At 37.9% G+C, this 14,080-nt stretch overlaps 1 protein-coding gene across 1 annotated transcript in view; it reads left to right on the plus strand.

The window, feature by feature from the left end:
• TBC1D19 (TBC1 domain family member 19) overlaps positions 1-9,760 on the plus strand; it is a 51,842-nt gene extending 42,082 nt beyond the window's left edge. Inside the window, exons 16-21 of the mRNA XM_053458349.1 lie at positions 2,673-2,705; positions 3,312-3,421; positions 3,925-4,016; positions 4,591-4,706; positions 7,112-7,182; positions 9,412-9,760. Of these exons, the coding sequence (XP_053314324.1) occupies positions 2,673-2,705; positions 3,312-3,421; positions 3,925-4,016; positions 4,591-4,706; positions 7,112-7,182; positions 9,412-9,486 (497 nt within the window). The 3' untranslated portion in view covers positions 9,487-9,760. The remainder of the gene's footprint in view (positions 1-2,672; positions 2,706-3,311; positions 3,422-3,924; positions 4,017-4,590; positions 4,707-7,111; positions 7,183-9,411) is intronic.
• The last annotated feature ends 4,320 nt before the right edge of the window (positions 9,761-14,080 follow it).

The following is a 14,080-nucleotide window of genomic DNA, read 5'->3' on the forward strand; positions in this document are numbered from 1 at the left end:
ATAAAATCTTTAAATAATTTAATCTTTATGGTATAAAATTCCCCTTGTAGTGAGGGGAACAGCAGTACTGTAAAAGTGGTGCAGCTTTGAAGAAAGGTGTTTTTTTATGTTATATTACCCCAACAAACATCCATTAACTGCAGACCAGGGGGTAATATATGAAAGAAAAAAAAGCTGGCTTCTATTTTGTTTTTCCCTCTGTTGTAAGGAAACATAAAGCTCTGTGTAAATTGTTGGGGCTATATTAACAAAAGATAATAATAATAATAATAATAAATGATAATTTAATAAATATGTTACCTATATGGTTACCTCTTCTCCCTCTTGCTCCTTCCTTCTCTGTCTCTCTCTCAATAATTTTATTTGGTTAGTTACCACTTAGTTCAGACATGTTTATTATATATATATATATATACATATATATATATACATATATATATATATATATTCCACCTGGTCTTATCATGCCATTACTTAAATCTCAACGGCTTTTAAGGAATTACAGTTGAATGTAAAATTGACTTGGAAAGTGTTGCTCATTCAATAACACCCAAATTGGAAATTCTATGTCAAATGGAGTGCACGCCTTAATGCATAAAGCTTTTTGTTGCTCGGGTTTATTTCAGCAGTCACTTACAGTTAATCGAATTCTTTCCAAACACAAACAGATGCAGCAGTTTAGATTGAACAGTTATTTGTACGCTGCATATCATGGGTGCAGAATTCCAGAAAAGCTGTTTATTCTGTCATAAATAAAGTGGAGGTTTTGGATGTAAAGATTATGTGGTGGTGTAGGAAAAAAATCACTTGACTTCTAAAAATGTAATAGTTCACCCGCCTCCCAGTATTCAGATACTGGATGTAATTTAGGTTTCAAAAAAAGGCCTAAGTCCATCACGTTCAACTCTTTTACCTATCCTTCCTGCTTTTGATATAAAGGAAGGCAAACAAACCCCCCAATTAAGCTATTTTTCGATGTTTCCCACTTTCAAATTTCTCCTTGTATATATTCATATTTAATCATTTATAAATAAAATATCCAGACCCTTTTTACAGTATATTAATGAACAAGTCACCAGAGAGCTCTTTATATTGGCCCTACACATATCTATTCTTATATGTTATAATATCCCCTCTAAGACTCCATTTTCTTCGTCTCTCTTCAAAACTAAGATCTTCAAATCCCCATATTCATTTTGTAGCCTTCCTTTGCACCTTTCCTTTTAAAGGTCTGGTGCCCAGAATTCCACCGCATATTCAGGTGAGTTCTTACCATTGACTTATAAAGAGCCACAAGTACATGCATTTTCCACCTAAATCCTGATAGATTGATGATTAAGGAGAACTGTTTCTGCGACCTCTCCTTCTTCACAAATCTATCTGAACCACTTGTGCACTTCTGCAAAAAAGTCAGAGCCACGTGGGGGGCAGCCTCTTCCCCGCCCCTTTTCAAAAGTGCAAAGAGGGAGGCAGGAATGTGGCTGGATCAAGTTGTGGCTGACGTGAGTAAGTGGGGTAAGGAGGGAGAGGCTAAGGGAAGGACTAGGAATATGCATTTATGGATATGTGTGAGCATGAATGCGTAACTGTGTCAGAGCATGTACGTGTAACTGTTGATGTGTGAGCATGGCTGTGTCTGAATAAGTGTGTGTGAGCATGGATGTGTAAGTGTTTGCGTGTATGCATAAATGTGTGTGTGCAAGCTTAAATGTGTATGTGTGTGACCATGAATGTGTTAAGTGATGTTTGCATGTGATCATAAATGTGTGTTTGCATGTCAGCATGGATGTGTATGAGTAAATGTCTGTGAGAGGGAGTATGTGTTAACATGAATGTGTAGGGTGTAAGTGTGTGCATGCGTGTTGGTGTGAGTGTATAAGTCTGCACATGTTAGAATGTGTGTAAAAATATGTGTAAGTGTGCATGTCGGTTACCAGGGGGTGTGGCAAGCTGACAAAGAAGACAGAAGAACAAGAGGATCAATAGAAGAAGTAGAGCAGGAGACAGGGGCAGGAAAGCAGTTGGTGGAGAAGGTAGGAAGACATTGAGAGAGCATGAGTGAATGTGTGAAAGCATGAGGGAGTGAATTTATTAATCATGACATGGATGTGGGTTTGAGTAGGCTTAGTTGTGTGGTGGTGGGAGGCAGAATCCTTGGACCTCCGATTGCATTCAGTCTCATTAAAGCTCTGGAGTTGGCTCACAGTGAGTATATCATGTGTTGGGAAATACATTTAGCCAAACACATCTCCAGGGATAGGCAAAGTGTCCATACAATAACACCAGTGTCCGTGGCAAGGTTTGTGAGCTCCATAGATCATTAAATTGTCCACTACAGACCATAGTAAATGTCCACCATGAGCAATGTTTGTGCCGACCCCTGCACATCTCCTGCAATCCAAGTAGCTGAGAGTGGAGGAGGAAAATGCCTACAAGGTGGGGGATTCTACAGAATCCCCTAATGCATTTGAACTCAGGACCACATAGAAATTTAAAGGGAGCATTCAGCAATATGCACATGATGACTGTAGTGTCCCTTTAAGTGGTCAATATTTTTATATACAGCCCCCAACTTAAATTGACTTGGCCTACCATAATTCACACCCATTTAGCTTCCCTTCTTTTAATTTATTTAATAAATACATTTGTGACGTTATTCCTTTCTTTTATAGGTGTGATACCCTTCCATGGATTTTCCATGTATGGTAAGCTGTGTGATCTTCAGATAAGAGATACATGTGTTTATGCATTTAATTGTTTTTATTACATCCCATTTACAAAATCTTTCCTGATGGTTGTCTCCCCCAGCAACCATTTTTTCTGGTACTATGTAATGCCTGATTATCCCCAGATGAGTAAACTCTCTGTTAAGAACCCTGTGTGTACAAGTATCTTAACCATTTGCCTAAGAGAGGGTACATAACGTCACAGTCTTTAAAGCCATATGATGTAACATAGTGTGTTGGCAATACCTTTATATAAAATAATGATGTTAGTTCCAGGAAATAATGAGGTAACTGCACTTATACTAAAGAGAAGAGTTTTGTACATCGTAGGATATGCCACCAGGTGGCATTACAAACAAACGTGCATTTATTTCCAGTTCATTTAGCACAATATGATCAAACTTAATAGGCCAGATGGTTCTGCCATGAAATTCTGTTCCTCTACTTACAGAATGATTTCTATATTCAGACTTCATACAGAACAAAGTACATTTATCTTTGTGTGGAGCACAGAAGATAAATAATGACTAATAAAATGTTTTTGTTGTTTTTTTTAAATAAAATCTTGTCCTTTTTTAATTTCAGTTGCACCTTTGTGTTTTTTGTACAATGAGCCCTCCAAGTTATACCAAGTGTTCCGTGAGATGTATGTGCGATTTTTCTTTCGACTCCATTCCATATCCTCTCATATTTCAGTAAGTATGTGAGATTTTTAATATTATGGGGTCTGAACACCAAGAATCTATAGTGACGTGCCTTCTGCCAGAAGTGTTCTGAATGTTTTTGTTATTGCCTTGGTTTCAATTGCTGTTAATAAAGATATTTTTTTTTCCAAAAAATCTTTTCTTAATAAATTGTTGAGTTTTTTCAAGTACATTTGTCTTTAATGACTGATATTGTTATTTTACAGCTTAGCATACAACAAGCTTTCTGTGCTTCTCTGTCAGGCATTAGGCGAAATATCACAAAGTCGCACCACACACTCCAGTTACAATGATGTGCTCACAATATTGCTTTTAATGGTTGCATTCTGACATACATGCAAACTTTTTGTCAATGTCTCTACTCCATGTGTGTCAGGCATTTTGGAAAGCTGCAAATCTTGCAGTAACTATTTAATCATGTATTATTTTGTATGGATTTAGAATCACCTGTTTTTTTCCTTAAATTTGTGAGTCTGCATATTTATGTTTTATAGGGAATAACATCACTATGTCTTCTATTTGAAACGCTCCTTCAAACTCATCTCCCTCAACTCTTCTACCACCTCCGTGAAATTGGAGCCCAACCGTATGTTAATCGTGTTTAGTTTTTTATATATGTGTATATAGATATATAATATATATAGGCAGTCCAAATGATTGTCATTGTGGGACTCGTCTATCGTACTGGGCAGAGCTTAAATTGAATGTATTTCACTCAGTGAACTCACAGTCAACAATCCAAGTGTGAGAGGAGTCACTGCAAGCCTTTAGTACAGTGCAGGTTCCCAGCTGTCACCATGTTTTAAAAGTACTTGATGTCTATAGTGCAAGAAAAAAGGTTTTACCATGCGGGAGCTGGTGACAGTCTGTGGGAATGAAATGATTTGTAAAAACAGTAGCAGGGAATTCAAATCAGGTATGTTTTGATTAATAAAGTAGTGTTAACATTACTGAAAAGCCTTGACAGGAGTAATACTGGCTTTTGATTGATGAGTAGTTCTCACGACACAAGGTGACTGCCTGAGAATAGTGGAGAATAGAGAATGTTTTGGCCAGTTGTTCACATAGTTTCAAATGGAACTCAAAATCAATTTCTTTCTGTAGTTTGGTTTTCTTAAGCCAATGTTGTTTTTTTAAATGTAGTATTATTTTTACCTTAGACTTCGCATATCCTTCAAATGGATGGTTCGGGCATTTTCTGGGTACTTAGCAACTGATCAGCTTCTCCTCCTCTGGGACAGGATCCTTGGGTATGACTCTTTGGAAATTCTTGCAGGTAATAGCCTTATATATATATTACAACTAACAAATATCAAACACAACATCAGGTGATTTCTTTAGTTTACCTATAAACAGGAAGAGACAAGTATGGTATACTCGGGCCTCTGAAGCAATTGCTTCATGCGCCCCTTGGTTAATCCAGCCCTGCTTAAGCCAGCACTCACTTGCCCAGCTATACAGCATAATTACATTACTTATTAGAAAGTCGAGTAGACTGGAGTAGGTAGTGGGCTGTACAGTCTTACATTTGTTATACTAATTCATCATTCATCCTGGAATTTTAAATATAAACCTATCTATACAGAATTCATATAACACAGAATTGTATTTTTAATTGAGATGAATATGAAAAGCAGTTCAACGCAGCCTCTTTTGCGCGGAACATATTTCATTCATATGTAATTGTATCATTTGATCAGTGTGACTCATGCTTGTAACCCACGGGGCACTTGTGGTATTTCCAGACGCCACTTTGCAGCCTGAGTAATACATTTTGCCAGCAGGCCTCTTATGTTTATATGGTCTAAATTGCTTTATGAGACACTCTTATGTGTTGTATATTCTATGCTAATAACTACTCCAGGTTTACTGCTGTAATCATTTAAATGTTAGTATGGGTTTTGATGTTCTGTGAAGACATTTTGTGGTGACAAATTTCTCCCTTTTGCCAAATCCTTACAAAAAAAGAAATTAAAGTAGTGTTAGGATGCTGGCCCTCCAAAACAAAGAAAACGTGAGACATTGGCGTATTCGGTGAATGTTGCTGGTGATTAAGTAAACTCTATAGTGGCAGCTGCCTTGATCCTCCTCCATTGTCTAGCGATTCTCCCCACTGATTGGCTGCTTGAAGCAGCCAGTTCGTGGCAGGAAACCTCCCTCATTGAAATCAATAGGAGCACTTTCTGTATATATGCACACAGCATCTGAATAGACCTCTGCAACATATGCCACGACAGTGCCTCAAATGTGTTCGGCCAAATACATATACTACATGGAAAGTATCTAGGGTTGGAGGAGGAGGTAAATGCATATGGGGGGATTCTGCAAAATCCTGTCTTCTAGGACCGCAGAGCTACTGTATGTAAAGGCATATGGTGGCTGGAGTGTCCCATTAACGATTAGAATTTGAGATAATTCTTATCCCTTTAATGACAAAGCCCGTACATGTACGGGCTCAAAATACATTGTTTTCAATGGGTTTAGGGACCGCCCATTGTCCTTAAGGGGTTAAATATGTTTTAGTGGTGCTGGGGCGATGGTAATAGAACAATTGTGAAGGGAGGTCTTGTTTGACAAACTGCATTATTATTGAATGAGATAAATTATGTCGGAATTTATTAAACATAAAATCACTGGTAACTATGACCTAGGTTTGTACAGTGATATGATGGCTTACATATTTTCTGAGGCATCAGTGGCCCATCCTGTTTGGATACAGCAGATAAATAACTGATGATGTGAGTCTAAATATATGGGGTATGAAGGGAAAAAGAAGCTGTGGATGTAGCCAAGACATTGTGTAAGAGAAAGCAGTCAGAGGACAGAGCATCTGACACAAACTATCAAAGAGATCAAAAGGAGATTATAATGTGTCTGTGGCAGGAGATACTTAAACCTATTGGGGAATTGGCAAAGGAACCAGGCTAGAGCTTTGTTATGCATGCTAAGGCAGTGCAAAGAAGTGATGAATGGTCACAAAGACAGCGCACAGATAAAGCAGGATTACAGCAGTGCCATGGCCCTTTCATCGTGCTATGCAAAGTTTGCTTGCTGCATGCAAGAGGATTGTGGGTACCAAGAAGACCGGGTCAGAATCTGTGAATGCAAATGGAAGGAGATTTATTTTATTTCACCGCAACTCAATTAATAGCAGTAGTATGAGAACACCGTATTATTATGTGTTAAGCTATTCATGTCACCAGAAAAGTTCCTTCACTGCATCCTGAATACCAATAATACTAATAGTTTGCCGTATCTTAACTTTGTAACATGTAAACCCTAATTGTGAACCTAAACTGAAAATGATTTAAACCGTGAAACAAAAATGTGGTGTTCGGCTTCTTAAATATGATATCCATCTGTATACTAAAGCTTTCCAACCATAAAATATTGCTTTATGTCTGAGCTGTATGGAATAATGCAGAACCCACATTAAGAGAGTCTGAAACTGGTATTTGCAAAACCTAAACATCCATCAGAAGGATTAAGTTGTCATAAAAAAAGTTTAAAATACACTTACATTAACTATTGTTATCTATTGCATTTAAAGCATGCTTATATACCTATGTCACACCTCATAAATACACAGAGTGTTGAAGACAGATAATAGACTGCGGTTGATCCATTCCTAACGATAATTAATAGCTCAGCAGTTGAAATATTCTGCATTCTTTTTTTCAGTGCTGGCAGCTGCAGTGTTTGCTTTCCGAGCAGTGAACCTGATGGAAGTGACATCACTGGCTGCTGCCGAAGTAAGGATAAGTTACACTTAGATGCGATTGAAATAGTTCCTGACCGACTGCCAACCAAATGTAACACAAGCTTTGGGTGCTCAGTAAAGCAGCACTGACTCTCCTACAATTCTTGCTTTGACTAGAAACCTGCAACAGAATGTAGTGTTGTGAATCTGTTACCATCCCATATGTAATGCCTGTTTCACCTGCACAGATACCACCTACTTTCGGTAGTTTAAATTCTTTCTGCCCCTTAAATAGTAACTGGGGTAGCCTTTCCCTGCTTATAGCCACAACTCCAGGAGAGGGAGATTTTTAGGCAACAGATCCAGAAAAGTTCCCAGGTATAAAAACAGCCCACCTAGCCTTCCCGTTTTTCCGAGTGCAAGGACCTTAATAAGTTCTCGGTCTCGTCTTAAATTAAGCGTGGCCATATGCCTATCCCATGCCTGTTTAAATTCCCTCAAGTAAAGTTTCCTTACATTACATTTAATTCTTTGGATTATGACCTCGTGTTCTTTTCTCATTATTTAAATAAACTTCCTGCCTGTACTTTGTTAAATCCCTTTAAGTATTTACATGTTTATACCTATATTTCACTCATGGAGCAATTCACAAGTCCTAAGACTTCTTTCTGCTCCACAACCACTTGGGCAGGCATCCATCACACCTTTTCATCACCAATCATGCCATCCAAATGTTCCGACTAGGTCCACCACCCAGAACTAATTCATCCCCTAGTGTCTTCCATGCTAATGGTTATTACAAAAAATGTCTCAGTTTTTACCGTAGTGCTCACATCTATATGATATTATTATTTATTGTTTCATATTGCACCATCATATTTCAATGGGTAGACAGGACATAAGTAGTATATAACATAATGATCTGACTTCCAGAAACAACAGGTGAGGAGGGCCCTGCTCAACGAGCTTACAATCTAGAGTGTGTTAGGGTGGGGAGTAGAGAGAATTTGAAAAATTGAGAGATCACCTTGAAAAAATGCTGGTGGCTGCCCATGTCCACTAATTGCCAGGTGTGTATTATTTTTATGCCTCCAATAAATTCTGTTCATGAAGCAAACTAGCCGGCGTAAATTAAATCCTGATTTTGAATATATATATATATATATATATATATATATATATATATATATATATATATGGCAAGTGGGGGGAAAATAAACATCCAAACAAGATTTGTATGAAAATCCCACAAATCTTGTTAAATAGAGGTGTAATTATACAATTTGATGACTAAATAAATAAACTGTACATTGATGAGTCACATGGCCGAACAGCAGGCTATTTCTCAAATGAACATTACTTGCAATCTAGGCAAAAAAAAGATTCATAATGTTCAAGTATTTTTAGAATCAAGTTGAAATGTTAGACCTGTTAAACACTCATGATACCATCTGTATCTGAAGCATGTCTAAAGGCCAGGATAAAGTACACTTCCTTCGCCGTGTGTAATGGAAATAATTCAGTAGTACACACAACAGGAAGTTATAGTCTAGAGATGGGAGTTCACAGTAAAATGTGCAGTTATAAAAGTAAACACGATCTTTATTTATTTTTTCATTTTCACTTCAATGGGACTCTTTCATGTAAAATAAATTGCATCTAGAATATCAACAAATAGATAAATAGACTAAATAAAAAAAAGGTTACAATTACAGGCAACTGTTTAATTATATAGATCTTCCCCCTTTTTGGATTAGTATTTGTACACTTCAGAGGAAATTCATCAGCGTAGCAGTCTCTTTGACAACGTGTGTTTCTTTTTATTCTACATATCGTGTTATGACAAAAGAAGCAAAGTGCCAAAAACAGAGTTAGGGTCACCTGATCCATGGTATTATACAGAGCAGTCTTGTAGGATCTACAAAATATTTTTTAAACACCAAATGCATAAAGGACAATCTATAATGTTATCTACTCATTTTAAATATGGATTGAAGAAAATAAGGAGATGTTAATTATGCTTGGTTAGTGTTCTAAAATATATTGCTTGCCAAAAGACATGCAGATGTGTAGATCAACAAAAAAAAACTACTTATCTACTCTTCCACGCCTAGGTACAGTGCACCGCAGAAACACCTACGGTACAGTCATTTGCGACGCCCATCATTTTTCTTACCTTTTATAAATGTGTAGTCTTCTGCATTTAAATTCGAAATCGCTCTTTTCTTGTTAATTTAATGGCATATAAAGTCATTTAAATTGCTCTTTGTTTTTTTTTTAGGCTGTACTTGCTGATATTTCAACACTCAAGGTTATCCCCCTTCTTCAGATCTTCCTATTTACTGTGATATCCTAGGCTATGGAGTTATGGAAATTCTCCCTTTGAATGTTTTAATTTAATTCTCTTCGGCAAACCAATAAAAATGTTTTTTTTTTGCTATATGTTTTATTTATTTTGCATGAATATAAAGCTCAATGTGCTTGTAAGAAGCCTCGGCTATACAAACATGTTATACTGCTTCCAACAATAACAGCATTACAAAAAAATTGTGTTCTTGAAATTTCATTTGAGTATCCAGTCAGTTCATATTTTATATCATATTATATTAATTAGAACATTTATAATAAAAAACTGTTACTGCAGGTAAGGACCAAATATTCGTTTATGGTCAATGACCATAAGTCATGCAGTCAAGTCCACTGTGCACTAGAGGTGTATAATTTTCCACTTTTACAAGGTAGACAGGTGCGCCCAGGAATTTTGCTACCATTTAAGCAGCTGCACGGGGCCCCTATTCTTCTAAGAGCCCCCTTAGAGAATGTTGGACTGAGATCTATACAGATTCCTCATTGTAATATATTTTGCTCTAAAACAAATATTTATAGAAAATGACAGCCAAGTGACAGGAACCATTTGACCCATCTAGTCTGCCCAACACATTGATGTTGCTTATGTATATTGTATTAAGCGCTGCGTAAACTGTTGGCGCTATATAAATAAAAGATAATAATAATAATAATAATAATTACTCTTTTATTACTTATAAACGATAACGAGTTACCAGCCCCCAGTCCTTTATAATCCAAATGTTTGGTGTATATTTAATTTTTTTTTTTAAAAGAATGAGTTAGTAGTGCTATTCAAAGATATTTGTAAGCACAGCCCGCTCTTTTCTTGTGACCAGTAACAATATCAGCTTTCCTGACCTTAAATAGCTGTAAATATAACCCTTACTGTAGCTTTGTTTGCTATTACAGTTTATATAACTTGATACGGGATTATTGTAGAGCAAATTCACTTTCACATACTACCTAATGGAAGAGTGAAATTTTTTTCCGTGATTATTCAGTCCAGCCATATTGAAAATAGGATCATAAACTAGAGCAGGTTGGTCTACCTTAAGGCTCACTTCTTTGGCTAAGGGCTTTAAGAACACTTCTATTTTGACCTAAGAGAGACAATTAAGGCTTTACCTAAAACATTTTCATATAATTAAAATGCACATTTGCGCTGCTTAAGTAATAAAAAAAATCACCAAAAATAACGGTAATAAAACCGAAAACCCTTTTATGCATGTCATTTGTATTCTCCAGGGGTATGGCAATACTAAGGCGGACCACCAGCATTGAGGTTACCTAAGACCATACAACACTCTCATCCTGAACAAGTTGTTATCCCCAGAGAGCAGAAGGTCAGATTTCCTACTGTAACATGTTAGCCAATTCCCAAAGCACAAGTTTGGGGCATTAGCAGAATGTGTTGCAGACATGTGCTTACTAACTTGGCTATGTGCTTAGAAATGCACCAGCGAATGTTGATTGTTCTTGAAAGCATTTCCTCTGTTAATCCTTATCTCAATATAACCAAATATGTAATTTAAAAGTTTGTTACAAACAAAATTTCTAGTGTTATATCAAGTCAGTATCTGTGTACATAAAGTTTCAATGTTAATATGTACACACTGTTAATACTTATCAAACGAGACAAGTGTGGCATTTTCTAGGTACAAACTATACATTTCTAAGCTAACTTAACTCACAGTTTATATAAACAGATCAACATACATGTACTCTCTGTAGATTTTGCCCAGGGCACTGGTAATTAGAACTGATTACTAGGCCTCAACATTTTAATCTCTTTCTAACTGGCCTACAAAGGAGCAGCATGGATATTTCTGCCATTCAGGGACATACTATAAAGCGTATGAGATTACACACACAGGTGTGTGTATATATATATATATATATAATATATATATATATTTGCGTTAGACATGCATTTTAACAACATAATATCATAATATTTGCTTATCTCTTTGAAGTAAAGACCATGATTGAAATATGATTTCAAAATAACTGCTGAACTGGCAGTTTCTTTAATATAAGCCCCAGCTGCCAATATATATACAGTGACATTGAGAGGTCCTGTCCCCTGTAATCATCTCAGTGTCCCCTCATTCACTAAGCCATACCTCTCTTTTACTTACTCCCTGTAGTTCAGGAATAGATCAAATAAACACATGAAACAGCACTTGCATGTATAGATCAACTGAATAAGACATACAAACCCTGCATTTGCAGGTAAACAAATAATGCATGGAAACATAGCATAACATGTTTAGATCAACACATTAACACACAAAACCCAGCTTTGCAGGTATAGATCAATTGGAATACATATGTGAACTCAGCACTGGAGGTATAGATCAAATAAACAGAATCAGACATACAAATCATGTATTTGCAGGTATACAATAATAATGTATGGAAACATAGCATTGCAGGTATAGATCAACTGGAAATCACATGTAAACTCTGCACTGAGGGTACAGATCAAAGAAACACATGGAAACAGCACTGCAGGTATTGAACAACTTAATAAGACATACAAACCCTGCATTTGCAGTTATAGATAAATAATGTATGTAAACGTAGCAGAATAACACACACACCCAGCTTTGCAAGTATAACTCAATTAGAATTCACATAAAAACTCAGCAATAAAGGTATAGATAAAACCCTAAATTACAGGCATAGATCACAGGTTGTACACCCCAAAGCCAGCCCTGGAGTCCACACGGCCCACATAGAACCTGACCAGCCACCAAATTACACACATAGGACTTGCCATCTTTGTCTACAAACAGCCCAGCATTAGTCAACTTTGTCCCCAAACAGCCTGTCCTATGCCATCTTTGTCCCATAAACACCCTGCCTGTGCCATCTTGGTCACCAAGGCTCAAACACCCTGCTTGTGCCATTGTTGCCTTTCTACAAATCAATCACACATCTATGATACATACAAATACTTTTACGGTCACTCACTAATCATTTATTCTCTCACTCATTCACACATATTCATTAATGCACTCTCACAAATTCATCCACACATGAATTCATACTCTCACACATTCAGACAATTCACCCACACATTAATTCATACTTTCACTCATTCAGACAATTCATCCACACAATTCATTTTCTCACTCATTCTCACTATTTATTTCAGTACTCTTACTACCCCGTTCCTCACTAGCTAACCCTCCTCTTTCCCTTCTCACTAGCTACCCCCCACTATCCATTCTCACTAAGCTAACCCCCTTTCTCACTATCTACCCCCTCTTCCTTCTCCTCTCCCTTCTCGCTGTCTACCCCCTCTCTCCCTTCTCACCATATACCCCCCCTTGTAGTTCACTTACCTTGTAGGGGTCCTGTGTGGGAGCGAGAGGCCTCTGCCTCACTGCTCTGCCGCGGTGCGGGCTGCTTCACTGCTGAGCGCCGGAATATGACATAATTCCGGGGCTCAGCATGAAATGCCGGCACCGTGACCGAGCTGGAGGCCTTGCGGAGGAGAGTGAGAGGCGCCGAGCGGTTGCTGAAAACTTTAGGTGCTACCGCTCGGCGCCCCTCTCCTCTGCGTCAAAAAAAACAGATTGGAAAATTGTGCACACAGAACCAACCACTGCATAGTAATCCATGAATTCTATTTTGCTTAATTCCTTTAACCTCTTTGTGACAATGAACGATTTTATTTTTTGTAACCTTCGTGACAATGGCTGTTTAAACATTTCTGCGGTGCTCGTGCTGAGCTGTAATTTTCTTCTTTCTCATTTACTGAACCCACACAAGTTATATACTGATCAGCCATAACATTATGACCACCTGCTTAATATTGCTTGGGTCCCCCTTTTGCTGCCAAAACAGCCCTGACATGTCAACTCCACTAGACCTCTGAAGGCGTGCTGTGGTATCTGGCACCAAGATGTTAACAGCAGATCCAATAAGTCCTGTAAATTGTGAGGTGGGTGCCATGTGTTCTCCAGGTAAGCAACGCACTCAGCCACCCACATGATGTAAAAGAAACGTGATTCATCAGACCAGGCCACCTTCTTCTATTGCTCCGTGGTCCAGTTCTTATGCTTACGTGCCCATTGTAGGCGATTTCGGCAGTGAAATTGTAATGCACTGTGTGTTCTGACACCTTTCTATCGGAACCGACATTAACTATGTGAGCAATTTGAGCTACAGTAGCTAGTCTGTTCGATTTGATCACACAGAACAGCCTTCGCCCCCACGCGTATCAATGACCCTTGGCTGCCCATGACCCTGCTGTCGGTTCATCACTTTCCTTCCTTGGACCACTTTTGATAGGTATTAACCACTGCAGACCAGGAACACCCCACAAGAGCTGTACTTTTAGAGATGCTCTGACCCAGTCGTCTAGTCATCACAATTTGGCCCTTGTCAAAGTCACTCAGACTTTGAGGACGAACTGTTCAGTTACGGCCTAATATATCCCACCCACTACTGCCCTTAACATAATAGGCCCTTTCTTGTAGAAGGCCATCATGCTTCATGGGTTTTAACCTAACCTCCGGCTCCAATGTGTTTAAAACTTATTTCCTCCAGCATGCCCACATCCTACACTATAAATGTTTGCAATGAAAGGC

Source organism: Spea bombifrons, chromosome 1 (genome assembly GCF_027358695.1).
Source record: "Spea bombifrons isolate aSpeBom1 chromosome 1, aSpeBom1.2.pri, whole genome shotgun sequence".
Taxonomy (NCBI): Eukaryota; Metazoa; Chordata; class Amphibia; order Anura; family Pelobatidae; genus Spea; species Spea bombifrons.